Below are 23619 nucleotides of genomic sequence, written 5' to 3' on the forward strand. Positions count from 1 at the left end.
TGCAGTACATTGTAACCGTGTTAACCCGCCCCTGATTCGAATATAACGTCAAGAAAAAGATAATTAACTATTCAAGGTTATAGATATGATAATCATCTATTAAAATAGATAAGAAATTTTATAAACAAAACAATTTTGATAAGCAATTTTTACGCAAACGGATTTTTATCAATACAGATTTGGCCCAACAATTGTAGGCTACATGACAAGGCCTTTGGACTCCTGCCTCCACATCAACGACATTGATTAAATGAAATTCGACTTTAGTCGAACGGTAACGTCTGATATTTATTTCGAGAGCGAATCTACTTTGTCGAACCCCCGGTAGGTCACGTATAGCGTAGCTCAACCGCGTAAGGCTGTAGCCTTTTCATAATGTGAAATTAACACCTCAAAACGCCAATTTGGCAAATTGAACCCACTAATCTATTATTAATATCACTATTAGTAACGCGTGTACTAATATGCTACTTGTTGCTGTGAATTTTGACCTTTTAGATATATGATAATGATAACAAGGTTAGTGTGAAGTTAATTGTGCCTATTTTATCTCCTACTAAATCAAGCGTTCCGCGAAGGTGAAATTGATAATAAGATGCGTATGACTCTGAAGCAAACAAAAACAACACACAGTAGATTACATCAGGTTATTGAAAGGGAATCTTCGAATCACCAACCATGTATCGTGCTGCAGTAGCCAATCTTGTGATAATTTTGAGTCTTGTGGGAGGTGTATCAACCAAGACCAAGAACGACCCAGGTCGAACCAACGTGCTTGTAATACTTGGCGATGATGCTGGACTTCAGATGTCAGCCTACGGTAACCATGCCATCAAATCGCCAAACTTTGACAAACTAGCTGCCAGGAGTGTTGTGTTTAAACATGGCTACACCTCCGTAAGTAGCTGTTCACCAAGTCGATCAGTTGTGTTATCAGGCCTACCGCAACACCAAAATGGAATGTATGGATTGCACCAGTTCCCTAACTCTTTTAGCTCTTTTGATAAAGTTAAAAGCTTGCCAGTAATGTTGCGAGACAAAAACATCAGGACAGGTATTATTGGGAAGAAACACGTGGGCCCAGATTATGTTTACGGGTTTGATTTTGAAGAAACGGAAGAAAACAACAATTTGAATCAGGTCGGTAGAAATATAACATGTATGAAAAACTTTGTGAAACAATTTCTTAGCAACAACGACACTAGGCCATTTTTCTTGTACATTGCATTTTTTGATCCTCATCGCGGCTGCGATGGCTTTTGCGAAAACTTCGGTGATGGGCGACCAGGCAACGGTGTTATACCAGATTGGACACCAACATATTATACCCCTGATGAAGTGAAGGTCCCTTACTTTATGCCCGACACGCCTGCTGCTAGACAAGACCTGGTAAACTTTTATAAAACTCTCAGCAGAATGGACCAGGGTATAGGCTTGTTCATGAACGAGTTGGAGAGTGCGGGTTTTGGAGACAATACATTGGTTCTGTATTCCGCTGATAATGGAATCCCTTTTCCTAATGCAAAAACAAATCTGTATGAATCGGGAATGATGGAGCCCTTCATGATCTCGTCACCCCTTCATAAAGAAAACTGGGGAAAACAGACGGAAGCTTTAGCAAGCACAATGGATATCACCCCGACTGTTCTTAACTGGTTCAATGTTAGTGTTCCTACCAACTATTTTAAACTAACTGGACGATCTTTACTTGGTGCGGTCGCGGATACTGATAGTCCTGATTATCCTTTCGTATTTTCAAGTCATAACTTTCATGAAGTGACAATGTATTATCCAATGCGAGTGATCAGAACGACCAAATATCGATTGATACACAATTTAAATTATCATGCACCTTATGCTATTGCTACAGATTTATTCGCGGCTCCCACGTTTCAAGATTTACTGAACAGGAGTATCGCAGGTCAAAGTTTAAACTGGTTTAAAACATTAGATCAGTATTATCACAGAACTGAATGGGAGTTATTCGATCTGCAAGCTGACCCGACAGAACTCAATAATCTTGCCGACAATCCTGATTATAGTCTTATTCTAAATCAACTTCAGACTCAGTTAATGAACTGGCAGACGGAGACTAGAGATCCATGGCATTGTCTACCAGCAGGTGACTCTTATATGGGTCGCTGTGTAGACTTGCGCAATGGAGAAAAGTTCAACAATACATCGCTGTAATAAAATACAATTACTAGAAATCATTTTATACGTTTGTATCAGTTGTAACAAATGGTACACTTGTATTGCGGTAATAAGCTTAAAAGGAGGGTCCTTTAGTAATGGGAAGAAACTGTTCCATATAGGATTGGCAATTTTTTTTATCAATGCCAGATGTACAGCACACACCCCAAACGACTTCACAACCGCCGATGGTAAAATGTCCCCTGATTATTAAATTCTTTTGAATTTCACCCCCACCCTACTTTCCATTCAGTACAAGTTGCTGAATTCTACAAGTTCATAATCGAAAGTAAATTGTACAATGCTGCTCAAGACATATTATACCAAGCCATTAACGATTGATATATGACGAAAATGGGAAGAAATAACTATAAAATGAAAACACGGAATTTCTAACGGGGTCGCCTACTGCTGTTACCCTGTGAGCAACACGGTTACACCCATTGATTGTGAATAATTTCTGAGTTACCCTTCATGACTCAGGAAACCAAAATATTATTTCTTTGTGTCTTTATTTTTCTGAGGATCGCCACTGCAGAAGCCCTAAACGTCTTGATGTCGACTGCGTTATGCAGCGGCACCATAAGGGCGTTCGCGCCCCCGTGTAGCCATGTCAGATCTATACCGACCCTTTAATGTCCCTCTCCCCCTCCCAAATATATGACTACTTTCAGTACAACTATCTTGCTTCCAAGGATTCTATTAGTAGACGGGATCCACGGTGGGTAAGGCGCTGGCTCGCTAGCCTGGAGGTCGGGTGTTCGATCCCTGCAATTGGCCGAGAAAGTTCATCCCGATTTTCCGACGTGGTTTCCCCTTGTCAGTGATATAGGACGGAGGGCCTGACAAGGACAGCTGTCTAGTCCTTTGGATGAGACTAAAAACCGAATACACGTAAAAGATCCCTTGGCAGTTGGAATTCGATAGTGCCGCTGCCCGGGCAAAATTTCCCTCATAGCACACTGTATGGCGTATGCCCGTCTTCATTAGCCCAGTATAGAAGTAGGACGTTAAACCCCATTTCATTCATAATAAAAAATCTTACAATTGATCTTCCTGAAACGCATAAAATTTAAAATTTCTGTGATTTTAGCTTAAGTTTTTGTGAAACAGGACCCTGAGCCCAAATGCTGGCAATCGTAATTACTTTACAAACCCTCACCATGGGACGAGGGTCCTTATGAGATTTGTGTTGTCGTTACATTTAATGCATTTTCGTAACTTTTGACTGTATAAACACTGCATGATCTTTATCATTCTCGTGAGGAATTGAGACTATTGATATCCGGGATCTTAGAAACAAAAGTTTACAGCTGTCAATGGACATATGTTTTGTTGCTTGACCCTGGGGGGGGGGGGTCTGATAGACCATGTTTCTTCCCCAATTCAGATAAAAATTTGAATAAAATAGTATTTACATAAAAAGAACATGTAGAAAAGCAGGACGTTAAACGGCACTATCATTTCATTGTTTGATTAGGTATTTGATAAATGCAGTTTTGACTGGTAATCTTTTTTTCGATTATATTCAGGTCAAATCTACGCCGACATATTTTCACTTTAAAATTTAAATAAAGAGTTCACGCCCATTTAGTTAACGAAGCAAATGAAATAATTTTACGGCTTCAAATAAATGGGGCCAAGATCAATGTTCGTTGGAAGATTTTTTGATGCAAAATAAGCCCTTGTGACCTCATCAACAGTGCTAGCCCGTCTATGCCACATGGGATTATATGTTAAAATGGGTTAATTAGCGTCATTTAAACATACATTACGCAAGAGCTAAAACTGCCTATTGCAGGTATTTCTTTTATCCATACAATAATCAGCTCTCGATGCCATCGCTGATATTTACCGGATTTGAATACATTTTGTGAAGGATGATTTAAGGCGAGACGCAGGTCGAAAATATAAAAAATCAATAAAATTTTCACTTTTGAGTTTTGTGTTTTATTTACCTTATCAACATGTCCTCTATCCAGTGCCATACGTATTTTAGCCCAAATAAAGTAATTTCAATGTAAAAACTGCCGTTTAGTAGGGGCGGGTGATGCCGAAAGAAAACATTTGGATACAAATTTATCCAAATTGTGCTGTTTTCTAGTCTAAATAACTCAACAACCGTTTCACGGTCGGCCATGTTTGAATACTTGCCGGAAAGCTGACAGAATGAATTGCATGATGGTAATAACCCCTTATTAATTCGTCCCGTAAATAATCGGCAATTGTCGGTTAAAACACGGTCTAAATGTTAGTTAGTTAGTTGTATTTTACGTCCGCTTCCACCGACCCCTATGATTTCATAGTGCGCATGCGCAATTACAGATTGTTTGTTCCGTATGCTAATTTTCAGCATTGATTATCCAGACGTAAAAAATGTATGTAGTAAAGCGTTGCTGTGATATTCTAGTCTGTCTTATGCTGTTGAGTATAAATAGACTGATTGAGGTCATCTCAATTAAGGGGGTTGGGATGTCTAGATTGTCACGCTTCGACCGCTAGCTGGCCGGTCACCTCTGGCTTGCGGTTGTGGTTTCGATCCCTGTTGTGAGCGTATGTGGCTTGATAACAGGGGTAGAAAGAAGAAAGATGACAGGTCTACTACTAGTACTAGTAGAAGTACTACTCGATCTGAATCTAATAATTCTATTTCTACAATTATTATTTCAGATAATAATTTACCTGAACCTAGTTCTAGTGCCTCAAGCAGGAAATTAGCATACTACCATTCTCCTGTAGATACAAGTACTAGACCTAGTAGCAGTAGAACGTCAGTGGCAGTAGTAGAGTCTGATAGTGTAACCGCTGCCAGTACTTTACATGCTACACAAGGGGAAGAGAATGAGCCAATCCCTATAGTTCCTCTACACCTAATGCCAAACTCAAACCTGGAGATAATGAGTATTGTATTGTTCAAATTGGTCAGCTGAAACACCTCCTACAAAATTGCAACATCAGGTGTCAGTCATGTTAATTGAAACACAAAGCCAACTCTATAGATGTCGATACAGGCAGATGTTTAGGTTACTCTGTTACTTCAACTTTATTGCACCAATTGCTCAAAAATTATATTTAAAGTTTGGAGTAGTCCACAGCTTCTTGATAGAGAGTCAAACCCCACAAGATCTCCACATGAGATAAATAGAAGAGCTGTGTTGGCTATGAGTGAGGTAGGTGTTGGAAACATTGGCCTGAATAAAATAACAGGTATTATGCATATCTATGGAGGCCTACATCCCAAAACTTATAATGCGGTAAATAAAGGCTCAATTCATCCTGCCATCGCACAAAATTCCTCTATATCAATTTTGAAGGAGGCACACTTCATTGTTCGCAGAGTATATTGTGAAATGGACCCTTCTCTTTCAGACAAGGCAATACTTGATATAGCTGTAAGCTATGATGGAAGTTGGCAAAGAAGAGGTCACACTTCAAATTATTGAGTGGGGTTTGTTATTGAAGCTCTAACCAGTTTAATTTTAGATTATGGCATCAGATCTAAATATTGTACCGAATGCGAGCTCATTGGAAACAAAATCGAAGATGAACACGAGAAACAAATATGGCTAGAATCACATGTTTATGAAAAAAATTTTGAAGGCCCCTCTGGAAATATGGAGGCAGACATTGTCCTAGAGCTGTGGAATCGCTCTGTAGAGGCTTGTGGTTTTCGCTATGTAGATATGATTGGCGATGGGGACTGTAAAACACTTGACTTGCTGAATGAGCAGAAGGTGTATGGGGATGATCTGCAAGTCAATAAAGAGGAATGTATAAACCACATTCATAAAAGAATGTAAAAGGGTTTAGCAACACCCCTGATAATCCCTCCAAATTTCATTAGATCATCTTTTTTTTTAAAAAAGTTATCGCCAAAACATGGTTTTCGACCACCCATCGAGTCTTTGTTTTTTTATCGTACCGACTTTAGTAATGATGATCTAGGCAAGCTAGGCCTAAAATTCAATTGCTAATATCTCGGTTCAGAGTGGATCAATTTGGGTGAAAATTTTAGCATATTCTCTTTACATTATTTAATTTGTAACTATTGTAGCGAGAAGTGTCAGCTCGTTATCTAATCTCCCATAATACCCCTTTAAATATGTTGTTGACTTTGGTCAATGTGTTATTTCGATTGGCGATGGAACTAGATCGTTTAATTGTGATTTCGATTTATGAGACAGAATTTCTGTTTGTTTATTAAATTAAATCGCGTTGTTTACTTAAAGATGCATTAAGTGAGATTAAGATAAAGGTCATGTCGTTGTGGCTATAATGCTCTCGTAGTTTAATACGGGTGGTCAGAAATGCATACATGTACTTTGAATATTTCAGTCAAATTACTTTATTCTAAATGAAGTTATGAATATTTGAAGCCTTGGCAGGAGTAGCGTAGTCTCGTTTGTCATTGCGTGGTCTAATCCAAGTAACATCAAACCCCCCTGATCATCTGATTATGGGTTTGTAATGTTAGTAAATGTCAAAATGATAATTTAAAGATATATTATGAAGTGTATACAAGTTCACCTTTATTTCGTCACCGTCTGTCCAACCTAAGGATCTATTTAAATGCTGATAGATACTTATACGCTTCGAACAGATCGACACCTCGGATTTAATTAAATCGGTCCTGATTTTATACCCAATTAAACATATCTTGATATTTTAACCCACTCCCGAAAATACATTATGGAAACCCTAATTTATGCTTGTACATTGTTTACACAATATATCCCTTACGTGGCTCTGATCCGGAGTAAAACTTCGAAATTATGGAAATTATCAGTTACATATGTCAAATTGCTCAAACAGAACCATTCCCTAATTAAAAGTGAAGGAGACCATTCAATTTAGCTACTCCAATCTGTTTAATTCTTGACCAGAGTTGGGGTTTAAAGTCCAATCGATACAGACTAGATCATTGCGGGACTAACATTAATAATATGGTACAATTTTATTTATATAATCCGCCTGCCCGTAGCTGTCTTTGGCATTGGAAAGAAACCGGATCGCACGGAGAAAACACACAAGGTTAGACAGGCGACTCCCCCGCCCCCAGTGTGTGATATGAAAGGATGGTTGCAGAGGTGCTTATATTCTTTCTCACACTAGAAGTTTCTCAGAATTAAAGATGTTTATAATGTACATATCTTGCCGTTATGCATTCTTTCTATTACCTCATTTTTTATTTACAATTTACAAATCCGATCAAAATATTTCCGGACACCGGACTGAGTTAGATGAGATAAGTAGAGTACGCATCCGTTAAAGCTTCAACATGACACACTTAATGTCAAATGTAGACACCCGGTGTCAGAAGTACTCTAACTTCTAACACGTGGTCGACTGGTAAGGTAAAGCGTTAACAGGATCTATCTCGGGGACGTATTGGCAGGTTTGTTAATTTTGTATATAATCTATTTTGGACAGAACCAATTAACATGGCGTAGCTAATTGATCACTCGCCTGTCCAACTTCTAGGGTTTTCTCCGGGTGCTCCGGTTTTCTCCCACTGCTAAAGATCCCTGCGCGCAAGCAAAATATTGAAATATAATTGAACTATGTGTTAGTCCCGAAATGACCTAGTTTGTGTCGAGTGGACGTTACTCTCTCTCTCTCTCTCTCGCTCTAATTGATCACATTAGAAATCCAAAGAACTTCAGGGCATCCCTGCGAATCCGCGTCAATAATAATAGTAAGTACACTATATAATTGGTAAATTATACAAACTATTCCAAATGCACTCTTATATTACCCAAATATTGTGTGTTTATTCCTTTGATAGAGGCTTTAATGGGTGTTTGTATTAATTACATTAACACTATTTAGTTTTGTAGTAATTGTTAAAACTTTAATAATAAAAAATGTGTTATTGTTTTGAGAGATACAACTGCAAAAAGATACAAATGATCTTTTACGTGCATACCAATTTGTACAAGGGACCTCGGTTTTTCGTCCCATCCGAACGACTAGACAGCTGTCCTTGTCAGGCCCTCCGTCCTGCATCACTGACACGGGGAAACCACGCCGGAAAATTTGGATGAACTTTCTCGGTCAATGCAGGGATCGAAATTGAAATGAAATGAAATGGGGTTTAACGTCCTACTGTTTTGCTCCTAAACTGGGCTAATGAAGACGGGCATACGCCATATAGTGTACTATGAGGGAAATTTTGCCCGGGCAGCGGCGCTACGGCCTACTCTTATATCGAATTACAACTGCCAAGGGATCTTTTACGTGCACGCCAATTTGTACAAGGGACCTCGGTTTTTCGTCCCATCCGAACGACTAGACAGCTGTCCTTGTCAGGCGCTCCGTTCTGCGTCACTGACAATGGGAAACCACGCCGGAAAATCGGGATGAACTTTCTCGGCCAATGCAGAGATCGAACACCCGACCTCCAGGCTAGCGAGCCAGCGTCTTACCCACTTAGCCACGTGACCCTCCACAGGGATCGAACACCCGACCTCCAGACATCAAATCTTGCGGCTTGCTATCCTCGTTATCCCTCATGAGATATTATCACTGTAATCAATAAAATTTCAACTATCTATAAAATAGTATTTACGGCCTGCTGTCCCCGTTATCCCTCATGTGATAATAGTGAGATTGCGCAACGATACGATGCAGTTGATGGTGTTCACAAAAACAAAAAAGGCGGCCAGAGCAAAAAAAAAAAAAAATATATAAATAAATAAAAAAAATAAAAAAAATAAATAAATTAGTGAATTTCTTTTCAGATTTAGTACACTTAATCGAATTTTTGTCAACAAAAACATGTTCACAAAATAGAAGAAACACTCTAAGATTCGAAATAACTCAGTTTCGAGGTGATTTGAGGGAAGACGGTGTGAAATAATAGACGAAACGTATTCGTGTTGCACTTAAGATTATCTCGCGTAATACGATTGAGGTCAGCACATAAACTGAAGACGTATCCGTTTCGATTGCGAACCCCTGTACGCCATTATATAAATCAATAACATGACAACTTCAATAAAATTATAAACACCCAATTACCAATTGTTATTTAAATAGAATTACAACCAATTATCAATTTATTTTTAAGATATTCACATTTATTTTTAAGATATTCACATCTGAATCATAAATTTAGACCTTAGATTTTTTTCTATCTTCGATTGGTGTAAAACACTACCTTCCCCTCCACTGTCCACATGTCTTCTCTGCCATTTATAAATGTGATGATCGAACCTCAACATTCGTAAAACCAAAAGGCCAGATGACATTTTACATTAACCATTTTACATGCATTGTAGTTAACGCTTCTCTATTTCGTTTCAGGTGACTTAGTTATTGTAAATATGAAAACCAAGCTGTTGTTGTTGTTATTAGTATACGCGGTGACGGTTTGTAAACCTACAGGTGAATATAGATTTAAAATACAGGAAGAAATAGAAAAACAACTTATAATTTGTATACATCCATATTTAGCAAGAATATACATTATACTCTTGTCAGTTCTAGCTTTCTTTTGTTTCGTAGAAAATAGTCATGATTATCCAGGCCTGCCAACGAGCCGGAGAACGGTCGGTAGACTAATTTGAAACCAATTTGGCCTATTTTACACTATTGCCCGGATGTAATGGTACACATGATTTGTAACATATTACTACAATCTATCAAATTTTCCTGTGATTTGGTTTCTGATAATATACCACTGTATCTGTATTTTCAAATTCATGTTAAATGAGCTATTCGTCAGTAACAAAAATAATAACCAACAAAATGTTATGTATTATTTAATCTTATCGACTAAAACTTGGGGTTATAACCAAGTATACCCCACCTTTCCGGGCGCTTTCTAAGCCACCGTTTTAACATGTGTTTTCAAGCTTGTGAACAGATAGAGATCAGGTTTCGTAAAGGCATAAAATCCTTACAAATTCGCTCAGCTCGGATAAAATGCTTTTTACGCTTTACGTGGCTCTCTTTTAAAGTTTATTTCTGTTGCAGAAATGCCGTGTGCTGTTAAAAATGGTGGTTGCAATCAGAAATGTGTGAATGTAAATTCAACAAATCATAGGTGTGAATGCCGAAAAGGTTTTGAATTTCTTTCGAATTCCACAACATATTGCCAGGATATAGATGAATGCATCTCAGTCTGGTCCTGTTCTCAATTATGCACAAACCTTGAAGGGGGTTACTCGTGTCATTGTTCAAAGGGTTATACACTTGTTCGCAGAAAACACTGTAGGGCTAATGGTGGTAGTACTGAACTTCTGTTATCAAGGACCATTAATATTGGATGGATCGACATTGAGAATGGGACAAAGGCTAATACTTTTATACCGTTAACTGAGAAGAAGAACGTGGGCGTTGCTATTTTCTTGGATTATGATATTCGTGATAGTAAGTTTTATTGGACTGCCTTGACACAGATTCGAAGGTAAGACTCTCTTCAGATTATGAACTAAGTCGATGCCCTGATTAAAAACTAATTCACGTTTCCATAATTCTTTATCCATGTTTATGTGCAACATGTGATCAGAAGGTATATGTTGTCCACATTTTTTTTTCAAATTTGTATTTGAAACTTTCTTGCGTTATTCAAAAGAACCAAAATCTCGCATCGATATTTCGCAGATTTATTACTCCTGTGTACTGATCCAAACGCGTTGAAATGGTTAAACCAGTTATCAGAGATGTTTGGACCCCGAACTGGAACCCAAACTCTGCACATCGTGCTGTTCTTGGTTGCGACGCTCTACCATAAAAAAGCTAAGGCTCCAGTATTGACATGGTCGGTTCTTTGTCCATATAGTACTATTCGTAGGTATAAAAATATCAATATTCAAACAATATTTGGTGATCATGGACATGTTTTTCAGTGTTGATTTTAATGATACGAAGAAGGTTACAGTTATAGCTAACACCTCTGGTAGTGAAGGTATTGCAGTTGATTGGATCCACAAACATTTGTACTGGACTGACAAGAAACTGAAACAAATCGTAGTTTCCTCACTTGACGGTCAAATGAAACGTGCGTTAATTACCAGAGATTTAGATCAACCAAGATGTATAGTGGTTGTACCAAAGACTGGGTAAGCATTTCATTAAAAAATGAATTTTGCAGCCGATAGACGATAAACCATTTGTATTATTATATTTTGATGCCAAAATACTTTTCCCATAGACGGAGACCATTTGAATAATTCATAAATCACGGTGGCTAAGTGGGTAAGACGCTGGCTCGCTAGCATGGAGGTCGTGTGTTCAATCCCTGCATTGGCCGAGAAAGTTCATCCAGATTATTCGGCGTGGTTTCCCCTTGTAATTGATGCAGGACGGAGGGCCTGACAAGGACAGCTGTCTAGTTGTTCGGATGGGACGAAAAACCAAGGTCCCGTGACCCGTGTACACATTGGCGTGCACGTGAAAGATCCCTTGGCAGTTGGAATTCGATATAAGAGTAGGCCGTGGCGCCGCTGCCCGGGCAAAATTTCCCTCATAGCACACTGTATGGCGTATGCCCGTCTTCATTAGCCCAGTTTAGGAGCAGAACAGTAGGACATTAAACCCCATTTCATTTCATTTCTGTATAAATAATATATAATAATAATTTTATAAGCGAACAAGACAAGCTTAAAGGTATCAGATCAGGCAACGTTTTTAAATGTTGATTGGTATATTACTTAGTATTCAGAACTTACTTAGTTTTCCAAGCTCATATTTATTCACACATCGAACCTTTTATTGGGATATGTTTATAATAACGTCCTTGATAGAAAGCACCCCCTGGTAGTGATAGAATTAGTTTTGTCAAATGTCAACATTCCATCCGTCAAAGGCAACAGCTTATCCTAAACAAGTCTTACCATATACGCATAAATAAAATAATATACTAAGGAATTCGAGGTAGAGGTTGCATATCCATCGATATTGATGGAAATAAAGTATTGGGTTAGGCTGAAGTGTTATTTCTATAAGTGGGTTAGCTGTGTCAACTGTGAGACACTAAATTGAGTATATCTTCACACACTGGTGTTTCGTACAGATGTAATTGTTGATGATAGAGACAGATTGCCATGTCTCTAAATAAATAAAAATATAAATTACAATTTTAATTTTGATTTAAATAAAAAAGTTCTCTTCATTTTAGCATATTGAAATTTGAATTGCAGGGAGGGAAATGAGTTTCGACAAAAGCTCTATGCAATCACTTGTTGTAGTTGTAATCTCATAGTTATAGCAATATTTTATAAAGATTCATTTTTGCTTGTTCTTATTTTGTCTCCAGATACATGTACTGGACTGACTGGGGTAAAAATCCTAGAATCGAAAAATGCGGACTGGATGGAACCATGCGCAAAATCATTGTTCAGACCTATATAAAATGGCCAAATTCAATCACAGTTGGTGAGTATATCGGGTGAATAGGCCTTTTAATTTCAATGCTTCTCACACCCCTACTTTTGATATCTCATCGGTTTTTTAAGGTATGATGCTTCATAGTTGTTTGTGGGGTGGGGGTACAAATGCTGTACACAGGTTTAATCGAAGTGAATTATGACGACGCGGACAATGTTCATATGAACTATCTTAAAGCATTAACCAGGATGTGTAGTTCCAATTAGTATCCAATAACCACAATTCGCAACCCATAGACACACAATAGTCGACACTTTTCAGAACGAGGCGAAAATACGGTTAAATCTCATACACTAATAAGCAGGTGCCTCACCCTTTGCAGAAAATTAAAAGGGATAATCGATGTTGGGTTTATGTTAGGCCAAACCATTTTAATTTTTAGTTCATCGAAGTATTTCGAACTGAATGCTTTTTAATTCGTTTTCCTTAGAAATTTAAGGCTTAATTTTTTAATACAGAAATTCAAATTGGTGTGGCCCGAGTTTCAGTATCACAAAACTTTCCATGATCCAATAAGTTTTGAAGATACAACTTCCCCGAATTATGTCAGTTATTGCCACCATGTACATTTAAATTCATAATTCCCTTCCCCATGACCGATCTGGAAATGGTTCCTGGTTTCACCTCGCTGGCCTCGAAATGATTCTACCTCGCTTTCATCCCATAACGTTCGTCATGAATAATGACACTTGAATTCTACCTTGTTTCTTTACGGTCCAGAAATGACCTAGTTTGCGTCGAGTGGAGTTACCCCCTCTCTCTCCTGATATCGCCCTCGTGCTGGAACCAATGTTCAACTCGATCTATCCCTCGGCGTCGTCCCAGTGCTGTCCAAAACTTCCTCAGCACTGCCACACAGCGTTCCGTATTCACCGTTTCGGCTCTCTCATTTTCGTCTTCGAACCAATATGGGGCGATGAGATGGCTGCCCATGCTGTGCACTTTGCTGAGTGTAACGACCTCTGTAACACATCCTCCGGTGCGGCTGTACCCCAATAAACATTATTTGGGCTGTTTACATGGCCTGGCAGCAGAAAGTGCGCGTCGTCAGAAAATCAGACATGATCCAAGAAGTTTGGATTTTCTTCGATTGTGTTATAAAACCATTCACACATAGTTATACGTTTTACTTGTCTGCCCCGGTAATTTTTTGCTTTATTTGGATCTGGTAAGGACACAATTGAAGATCTGATTTAAGAACACGCCTCAGATAATCTCGAGAGATTCCCAACTCCCAACTCGTCGAAGTGATTTTTTTGGACTCCGCACCACCGAGCCCCTTACAGCATCAATGTTCCTTCCTGTCCTAGCACTCAACCTCCGACCAGAATAAGTGTCCCTCAGACCTTTAGAATTTAGATTTTGCACAGTCCTATGGTCTCTGAACATCACGTACAACCGGAGAATCGAAACCACGCCAGTTGACTCAATGACAGACCTTATGATACAGGCGCACTTGCTAACCATTCGACAACCCCCCCCCCCGCTTTCATCCTTTGGGGAAAGGGGGTTTTACTCTTCCGGATATGTTATCTTCGCCGAAGGGCATTATACTATACTAAACAGCTAAAAAAAAACCCCAAAACGTCAGTAAAATTTCAAAATCAGAGAGGCGCTTTAATCAAATCATTCTAGAAAACGACTTACTAAATGGATCAAAGCAATTTTTTTGTGAACAGTATGTTGACACATTAGTGATTAAATCATCACAATTCAAAGACATTACGAGAAGGTTTAGAGTCTGTACACAGTCTTTACATCCGTATCTGGTGTCTCCACTGCAAGTGTCAATAACAGCAGCGCAGCGTCTGTACTTGGGAGTGGACCAGACGATTGATGAACGCCGTGGACACCTGGAACGACACTCTCAGAAAAGCCTGGCGCAATCCATTGACTGTGTTTGGTCTCGGTATGACGTTATTAAGTATCCTCTGAATTTCATCCAAAAGATGTTCAATCGGGTTTTTGTCTGGACTAAGGGCTGGCCAGTGCATAACGTTGACACCGTTCAACTGTAGAAAGTCCCGAGTAACTCTGGCGGTGTGGGCAAGGGAGTTGTCATGCTGGAAAACTTTGTTTCGATGACATGCGAAATATGGTATGACGTGGGGTCTGAGAGCTTGATCGATGTAGCGTACTGCTTTGATGTCGCCTCCTCTTCCTGGACCAAGATTTTGGAACACCATAGGACCCATTCTCTGGTTCAGACTGATTCCACCCCAAACCATTAAAATTGGTCCTCCCCATGAGTCTCGTTCCATGAAACATTGGTCAGAATAACGCTGGCCACGTCGACTGCATATTCTGGTCCCGCAATCTGCAGTTGATACGCAATACCGACTCCCATCTATGAACAGAGCAGTTCTCCATTGCCTGTGTCGTCAGTTCTGGTGTTATTGCGCAAACTGTAGACGTTCACGTCGATGGCGAGGGGTGAGGATCGGTCCACGGTAAGGTCTACGGCAATAGATGTTCTCTCTGGTGAGACGTCGGCGCACTGTATCGGTACTGATGGGTCTTTTGTGTAGTCCCGCTGTTTGACGTGCTGTCTCAGATGCCTGTGTGATGGGATTCGGCTTGGGCAGTGTGGCCATCGTCGAGTCTTCCAAGCGCCTGGTTCCTCTGAGCTGTCGTGAGTCGTTGCATGCCGCTGACGCTGTAGTGTGAATGATTCAACCAGGTATGGGGGTGCATTATATAGGGCTGGGTTGGTACAGAAATTGTTTGAATTTTGTCACTGTTATTCCACATTTTGACGTTTTTGTTTTACTTTTCACCTGTATCCTTCAAGATAGTTAGCTGACATTAGATCTATAGTTGCAGTTATGTTAAAAGGCGCTAAATGGACACAAATGGGTCGCAATGCATATAATAATGTAATATGAATGTACATAAACTGATTTACACTAAATCGTTTCTGTTTACTGTAATTTCTAATCAGTTATGTTCGGCGAAATACGCGAAGAGTCTGAATTGAATAGAAGTCATTGGCGTCTGGTTATTCCAGTCTACAGTATTCTCCTACATGGGATATGTTTAGCCTCGGTCATCGATACAACTGGCGCTGGAAAGCATTCGGAGACACGATTTGTGTGCCTATTTTAAATCTTTCATTTTGTCTTAAATATTGGATATCAGAATCCCAACCTTCCATTATAAGATAACCACATCAATGTTAATTTAAATTGACTAATACGTTGTTTGCAATGTCGAAGACTGTGTATTATATTCAGTTAAAGACTTGCCCCCTTTTAAACAGGGGGTGGGGGGATGGCTGAATGGTTAGCGTGCGCGCGCTGTATCATAAAGTCTGTCATAGAGTCGAATCCCCGGTTGTACGTGGCAGGGAGTAGGGTCGCCTGTCCAACCTCGTGGGTTTTCTCCGGGTCCTCCGGTTTCCTCCCACTGCTAAAGACCCCTACGCGCAAGCGAATTATGTAAATAAAATTAAACCATATGTTAGTCCCGAAATGACCTAGTTTGTGTCGAGTGGACGTTAAACCCCGTTTCTCTCTCTCTCCCTTTTAAACAATTTATTGTCTTTTCTATGACAGACTTGGTGGAGGAACGTTTATATTGGGTTGACGCAAAACTTGATTACATCGCTACTGTTGATTTTGATGGTGGAGATCGTCGGATAGTCTATCAGACTCAGTCGAACACTCACTCATTTGGGATTGCTTTATTTGAGGTAAGGTATTCTGTATGATACTAGGCTGGCTCTAGATTATTCATGCTGTCTACAGCAATTATACCCGCTCTCAACTAATCTGGCTGGAATGAAAGGTATTTGCATCGTCAGTTGGCATGGTTTCATTATAGCTGTTTATTTGAAACACAATTTTGTAGAAAGAATTCTAAAGGGTTATTAAACCCAAAGTACACCATCTAATAAATGCTTAATCGAATTTATTAAATTTTGTAGGATTTCGTGTATTGGACCGATTGGATGACCCAGTCCGTTTACAAAATGAGTAAATCCGGAGGAGAGCCAGTTGTAATTTTTTCAAATAAACATCCACAATTCAGGGGCCTACGGGTCTTCCAAGAATCCAGGCAACCTTTATGTAAGTAAACAATTCTTGATCTTATGGCTCAGTAGCTGGGATGATGGCATCCTTTGTATCTCCAGTTGTATCGTTTCTTTCTAACGATATTACTGGGGATGTCGAGGATGATGATGACAGACAAAGCCCGTTAATGTAGTTGCTTTTGTTCATCCAGAATTTGTAATCGAGTCATCGATAACAAATCAAAGGAAACAACTTAAAAGTTTGCGAGGGATGTGCACTGTGACTAGCAATATAATGTAATTATGTACCTTTTATTACAGCTAATAATAAATGTGGTACCGATAATGGTGGCTGTTCGCATTTCTGTCTTCCTTCCCCGGAAAGCAACAATGGTCGTGAGTACAGCTGCGTGTGTTCAGACAATTTTACACTTTCTTATGATGAAAAGTCGTGCGTAGAATCAGGTTTGTGGATTCCATTGTTTCTAATGTTCTAATCAGAATTAATTGCTATAGTATAATTAGTTATTCATCCAAATACTGAACATATATATTTATCGAATCTGCCCATAAGACATTTAATTACATACTCTGTCTGTGGTTATATATACAAGTTCTTTAAGCTATTAGGATTTAAAGGGTAAGAAAGAGATGGCACGAAGTTTAGGATGTACTTGTCAACCACTTCCGAAAAATATATTCAGAACAAATCCCCCCATATATTCCGTATCCAAAATACAATTAGAATGGCAGATTTGTTACATACAAGTTATTCTTATTCTAATCCTAAAGTAGTACATATGTTTACCAATAGACTGTCGCTGATGGTAAGTGTAGATAGAGTATGTGGTCATCATTTGAGGTATTTCGAATGACATGCTAACTGCAACATGGTGCCAATTGAATCTTTCTCAAGAATATCAGTCAAAAATGGCTTACTTCCGTTCAGTATTTACTCTTTACAAAGATATAATAAATTTTAAAAATCCACAACATGTCGGCATCCTCTTTACAAGATATAAATGAGAGATTAAAATGACATATCGTTATTATTATAAAATTAATATTGTTTTTCTTATGTATCTGACTAGTCAACAATAGTCTGCCCACGTAAAGTATTTGGCTTGATGTGTTCGAACGATTACATCGGAAATATGCGATGACAAACAACAAACATTCGATACACAGTCTGACCAAAACATTGTGGGCAGCAGATAAGGGTATATTCAACAAGAAACAAAAGTCAGCTTTTAGACCATCTGATAGCAGATCTGTCTGTATTGTCTGTATACGTGGGTCTACTTAAGGTCCCACGGGGCATCATATTACCAAAATCAAAGTATGGTGCCAAAACAGATTTCGTTGTTGCAGTGTTATGGTTTGATCGGCCATCGTAACACCAGACAGACATATATTATGCACATCCCAGAAAGCTTAATTGGTGTTCGCTACTGCAACTGCTCAGAATTTCAGTACTTCAGTGGCAACTTAGATGTAGTTCCTCGTGTACGGCGATGTTACCCTGAGCATTAAATGTTGCTGGCTGTCAATAATTCATAGTTTATAGGTACCGTAGTTATTAGTAACGTTCGTATTATAACTATTATTATATATACAGGTTACAATTTTATGGAATACAATTACTGCATATTACTGAGCGACGTTTCGACTAGGCTTCTCTATAGTCATTATCAAGCAATGATAAAAACGTGAATCATTGCTTGATAATTATTAGAGAAGCCTAGTCGAAACATTAGTAATAAGCAGTAATTGTATTCCATAAAATTGTGACTGATTATTCCAGTTCAATTACTAAATGCTATTGATATCATTTATTAAACGCCCAATTTTTCATGGCCGCTGATTGAAAAAAAAGTCGCGTTGTTAGCGTGTGGTCCCTTTAGAGGTTTAAAATAAACGTTCGAGTATATCACCGTTACACCATAATGATGGTTGAGTTCACACACCGGACCGAAACTGCCAGACAAAATGACCGCTCCCTGTTTACAAATAAGAGTTACAGTATGTAATATCAAGGTTGTGACCATATCTAGAGGTCACAATTTTGATCCGATTTTGATGTCCCAAAGATCTCAGTTCCTTTCGATATTCGCACATATCAGACAGTAACTTCCTGGATTATGGCCCCAGAATTTACGAAAAATCCGATTTTGATGAAACTTAAAATGTCTATATCCCAAAGATCACAGTTCCTTTCTGTATTCACACATATCAGACAATAACTTTTTGTTTGGATTATGCCCCCTGATTGTACGAAAAATCACATCTTTAGCTGGTGGATCCTCTAGAGGTCACAATTTTTTTTATCGATATTCACACTTTTCAGACCATAACGTCCTGGATTATGGCCCCTGATTATGGCCCGCGTTTTTTTCTTTTTAATTTTCTTCTCTATCCCTCTCTTGAAATATGTGGATGTATCTTGCCTGGCAACCGCTGGTTATTATATATATGACTGTATATTTTCAGAATTTGTTCTAACCTCCGGGAAACCTCCACCCATACCCAGCACAAACACAGTGGGAACAACCGATAGTAAGATTGATATTATTATCACGTTGTGGTGTGGTAGTCGAGCCCCACCACGCCTACAAAAGGTTTAATGCTTGCAGATTAACGTCTCGACTGTACACAATTAATGATTTGTAGCATCATGGGTCATACTTTCAGTACTTTCAATACACGGTGTATATGAATTGCAACTTACCATAAGGAAGGATTTTTCACATACAAAATGACAGACAGCTTAATAGATAACATTTACTACATAAGTATATTAACTGCAACGTTTCAATGAGGGCAGCCTGTCTTTATCATTATCAAGCAATGTCACGGTGATTAATTGTTGTTTAAATTCCTTATATTGTAACATGAGTTGTCGATTTAGGGTTTACTTTTTGTTTATTTATTGTTGTTTTGATGTGAATTGTAGATCTTCCTTCTTACTTATTGGGATCATATTAATTATCAGTTTTCTTAGTTCTGACTAATGTTTAACACCATCATGGTATCTTTGAATGGCTCCCTTCTGTTCATTTGTTAATTAGATTAATTTTATCCGTTTGCATAACCTGCTGTAATATGTACCATCACTGAAATCAAGAGAATGTTATGTGACATAGTGCCCCATAACTTGTATCATATTAAGACTATATTTTATACATGTACAATACTTATTTAGATGCATGGAACCAATCTGAACCCTACATGTGCGAACCCACTGAACATCACGTTATTTTAAAATCTGTGATATAAGCTGTACTGTCCACTGCATATATACACGCCTACTACACATATACCCGCGTATTTAATTACGGACTTAATAGTTTCCACATGTAGTGACAATGCTCGTTATTAAATAGCTATACGAAGGTATATAAATAAGACCCGCTGTTAGAGACTTAGAAAGGAGAGCGGAGACGAACGTATGGACTTACCCGAGTTCAGCCGCTGCCGTGGCAGAAGGCGAAATGTTTGTCTTAAGGTAGCAATATACCGTGTTTATAGTTATAGTTATTTATGTTCCTGTTGTATTTATGTAGCTGTTTCATATTCTGTTCCCGGCGTAAATAAATCCTATAATTAAGAAACTTATCACTGTTATCACTAATATTGTTACAGTTATCTATAAAGCTTTCTGTTAATATATATTGCTTTCGCTAAATGATTTTAAAGATATTTATCTCATAGTGTGGTAGTTATTTCGTTTCGATCTTAAATGCATACTGTTTGAGATTGATAACAGTTAGCAGGTCGTTGCTTAAACAGTTTAAACAATCTTTACCTCGGGCTGGGCAGTTTTGCATACCACCATCATCATGCTCCATGTCCCAAGTAATCTGTTGTAAACCATGTTTGTCACACATTGTAGGATCGCCTGTCCAACTTCGTGGGTTTTCTCCGGGTCCTCCGGTTTTGTCCCACTGCTAAATTGAAATACAATTGAACCATATGTTAGTCTCTCTCTCTCTCCCTCTCTCTCTCTCTCTCTCTCTCTCTCTAATCGCATAATCATACCCATGAAATATGGTATTAACTTTGTATGTATATATTGTAATATCAATTTATTTTTTGCATCATCAGGTGGCAGTGCTAAACTTTTGGTATCTAATTCCAACAATATTGGATTGATCCATATTGAGAATGAGACACATGAGATTTTGCTTGGGAAGAAGGATGTAAGACGTGCTGTTTTCCTGGATTATGATATTCGTGATAATAAATTTTATTGGACTGACATGGTGCGCGACCAGATTCTAAGGTACAGTACTCTTCATATTATAGTGCATCTTTGTCACTATGTCCTGGGCCCCCTGTTTCCCAGTGAGTAAGACTCTGGTTCGCCCCTGGTGTTGACCCAGAAAGTTCCTCGGAATTTTCCGGCGGGATTTCCTCCCTTTTCAGTGGTACAGGATGGGGGAGGGGATCTGGCAAGGAACATTGTGTGGTGGGATGAAGAATCGAGATCCCGTGTACACATTGGCGCTCACGTAAAAGAACTCTTTGACAGTTTGAATTCGACAATAAATTGTCCAGGGAAGTTCCTGTCACAGCACTCTGCATTGCGTATGCCGCCTTAATTAGCCCAGTTGTTACGTTAGGGCGTTAAATATCATTTCATTTACATAATGCCCTGATTAAAAAATGATATTTTAAAGTCAAAATCATAAGGTATGTCATTCAAAAATACCCCAGAGTTTCGCGAATGTCTTTCCGGTATGTATAGATCGAAAGCGTTTGAGATTGCAAGGTTGGGGTATGAGATTTTAAATATCCATATTTTGTGATTTTGTACATATTTTCCAGTGTTGATTTTAACGATACGAAGAACATAATGGTGATAGCTGAGAATATTGGTAGTATTGGTATTGCAGTTGATTGGATTCACAAACATTTGTATTGGACTGATGGAGATCTTAAACAAATTGCAGTTTCCACACTTGACGGCCAAATAAAGTATGCGTTAATTACGAAAGATGTGGAAAACCCAAGAGCTATAGTGGTTGAACCAAAGAGTGGGTAGGCATTTTATATTCGATTATCCAAACCAAAACTTTGTAGACGAATAAATTCGAAGGAAACAGAAGGTGTCACATTTCTAATTGATTATTATATATTGCTTAGTCCTGAAGCTACTTATATTGTTGTCGGTGTTGTTTTTGCTCTTCGCCAAACTGTTTAAGGCACCACCAATTAAGATGGCTGCGATGAAGTTATACTTGGTTCCTGGTCCATATAGAATGGTCGTAATTGTATTATCAATTTTCAGCTTGATACCACTCAATGTTAGGAAATTAAAACAAGTTAGCATCAACGATGAACACATCAACACAAAAAAGACAACAAATTTATAACATATACGGCGTTACATGCGTTATACCTCTTTAATTTAATTGGTTTTATCTAATAAGCTATTTCGATTAATGACATGGGGCAAGTTGTGTACCACTAAATGTTTATTTACAACGATTTCACCACCTTTATGGAAAGTAGAACACAAAATCGGTTATTTCTTTACATTGATTTTATCTACAGACCTGTTTGTTTTAGCAAAGACCAATTGTCACCCATATAGCAAATAATTATAATGACTTGATAAAATCGACAATTTTATGTTTGACTAAATGAGATCTGGTCTTTTGAGCATAATAAACATTGGGGCTTCGGAAAGAAATAATTAGGCACCACGCAATAGCCAATTATAATTGTCAATGATAAAACAATACATTATTATGACAGTGTTTTTCTTTTATCTTCAGGTACATGTACTGGACGGAGTTGGGTCAAAATCCTAGAATAGAAAAATGTGGATTGGATGGGACATTGCGGAAAGTCATCGTACATACCGACATTGAATCGCCAAATGGACTCACCTTGGGTGAGTGTCTCTACATGTAATCGTTTCTGTTAATTTCGGTAGAAAACCCCTCCCACCACCGTGCATTTTGCATTACTTTCTGGGGTTTAAATTGGATAAATTCCGAAATTGGGTTAATCATTCAAAAGACGGTATGGTCTAGGCATATGTCAATAAAATTATCCCGAAACCTATAAGATAAATACTAACTATTTTGAAGTACAAGAGATGTGGTGTTCACGTATCCAACAACCACATTTCCCAATCCACGGATTTTGGATTATTTTCTGGTAGGAACCATTTCAGAAGATCCAGAAGAATATTCTACGAATATTTAAGGCTGGACGCGTTGTTAACATGTGAGAATAATAGGTTATTGGCTAGATTATCCGGTCTTTTTCATTATCATAAACACCTAGATTGGATAACCTGCTCTAATACGTCAGGCTCGCTCCTACGTCACTCCTTTTCTGACTTAAAATATAGAGACAGGTAGTGGGCATCCATGCTTTGACGTAGTGTTACTACACGGGTATCCCTAATGATGGCGTTCAGCGTTAAAATGAGTAAGCTAGAAGATTTGTTAAAGTAGCTAAGTCCGTAACTCAATATCATCCAAAATCTTCGACATTGAAAACACGATTTGTTTGCTATTTAAATCAGCATTGGTGTTGTGATCTTACCTGCAAAAGATGGGTTTCTGATATCCAATATTTAAGACAAAATAAACATTTTACCATTGGTACACGAATCGTGTACCATAATGCGTTTCAGTGCCATTTGTAACAAGGTGCTCAAAGAATGAGGCTAGACATATTCCACAAGTCATGTCAAACGGTGATATCATATTTTTATTTGGAGAGCATGCGCAATAACCAGACGCTAGAAACTGACTTGCGGTTGAGACTTCTGGCGTATTTCGCCGAACATAACTGATGGCAATTCACAGTAAAAAGGACACGATTGAATGTAAAACAGTTTATATAAATTCATATTACATTATTATATGTGTTGCGATTCATTTGTGCCAATTTCTAGGTCCAAAATATTAGCGATTTAGCTCCTTTAAGCTTTTCTTTAATGTCTAAGATTGCTCTAGCCAAAGTAAACGTTGATCGTGCGACATGCTGCATTTAATTGCTGT

At 38.4% G+C, this 23619-nt stretch overlaps 2 protein-coding genes across 2 annotated transcripts in view; both read left to right on the forward strand.

Moving 5' to 3' along the window:
• The first annotated feature begins 670 nt into the window (after positions 1-670).
• Positions 671-2190, forward strand: LOC126809624 (N-sulphoglucosamine sulphohydrolase-like). The gene has a single exon (XM_050534293.1). The coding sequence runs from the start codon at positions 679-681 to the stop codon at positions 2188-2190; it is 1512 nt and encodes a 503-aa protein (XP_050390250.1). The 5' UTR covers positions 671-678.
• A 5310-nt stretch (positions 2191-7500) lies between these two features.
• Positions 7501-23619, forward strand: part of LOC126809623 (low-density lipoprotein receptor-related protein 8) — a 29718-nt gene continuing 13599 nt past the window's right edge. The window contains exons 1-12 of the mRNA XM_050534292.2: positions 7501-7588; positions 9499-9579; positions 10171-10603; positions 11046-11258; positions 12455-12573; positions 16140-16276; positions 16511-16652; positions 16919-17062; positions 19088-19153; positions 20702-20879; positions 21425-21637; positions 22378-22496. Coding sequence (XP_050390249.2) covers positions 22434-22496 — 63 coding nt within the window. The 5' untranslated portion in view covers positions 7501-7588; positions 9499-9579; positions 10171-10603; ... (7 more) ...; positions 21425-21637; positions 22378-22433. The remainder of the gene's footprint in view (positions 7589-9498; positions 9580-10170; positions 10604-11045; positions 11259-12454; positions 12574-16139; positions 16277-16510; positions 16653-16918; positions 17063-19087; positions 19154-20701; positions 20880-21424; positions 21638-22377; positions 22497-23619) is intronic.

The sequence above is a fragment of the Patella vulgata genome, chromosome 2, assembly GCF_932274485.2.
Source record: "Patella vulgata chromosome 2, xgPatVulg1.2, whole genome shotgun sequence".
In the NCBI taxonomy this organism is placed as follows: domain Eukaryota; kingdom Metazoa; phylum Mollusca; class Gastropoda; family Patellidae; genus Patella; species Patella vulgata.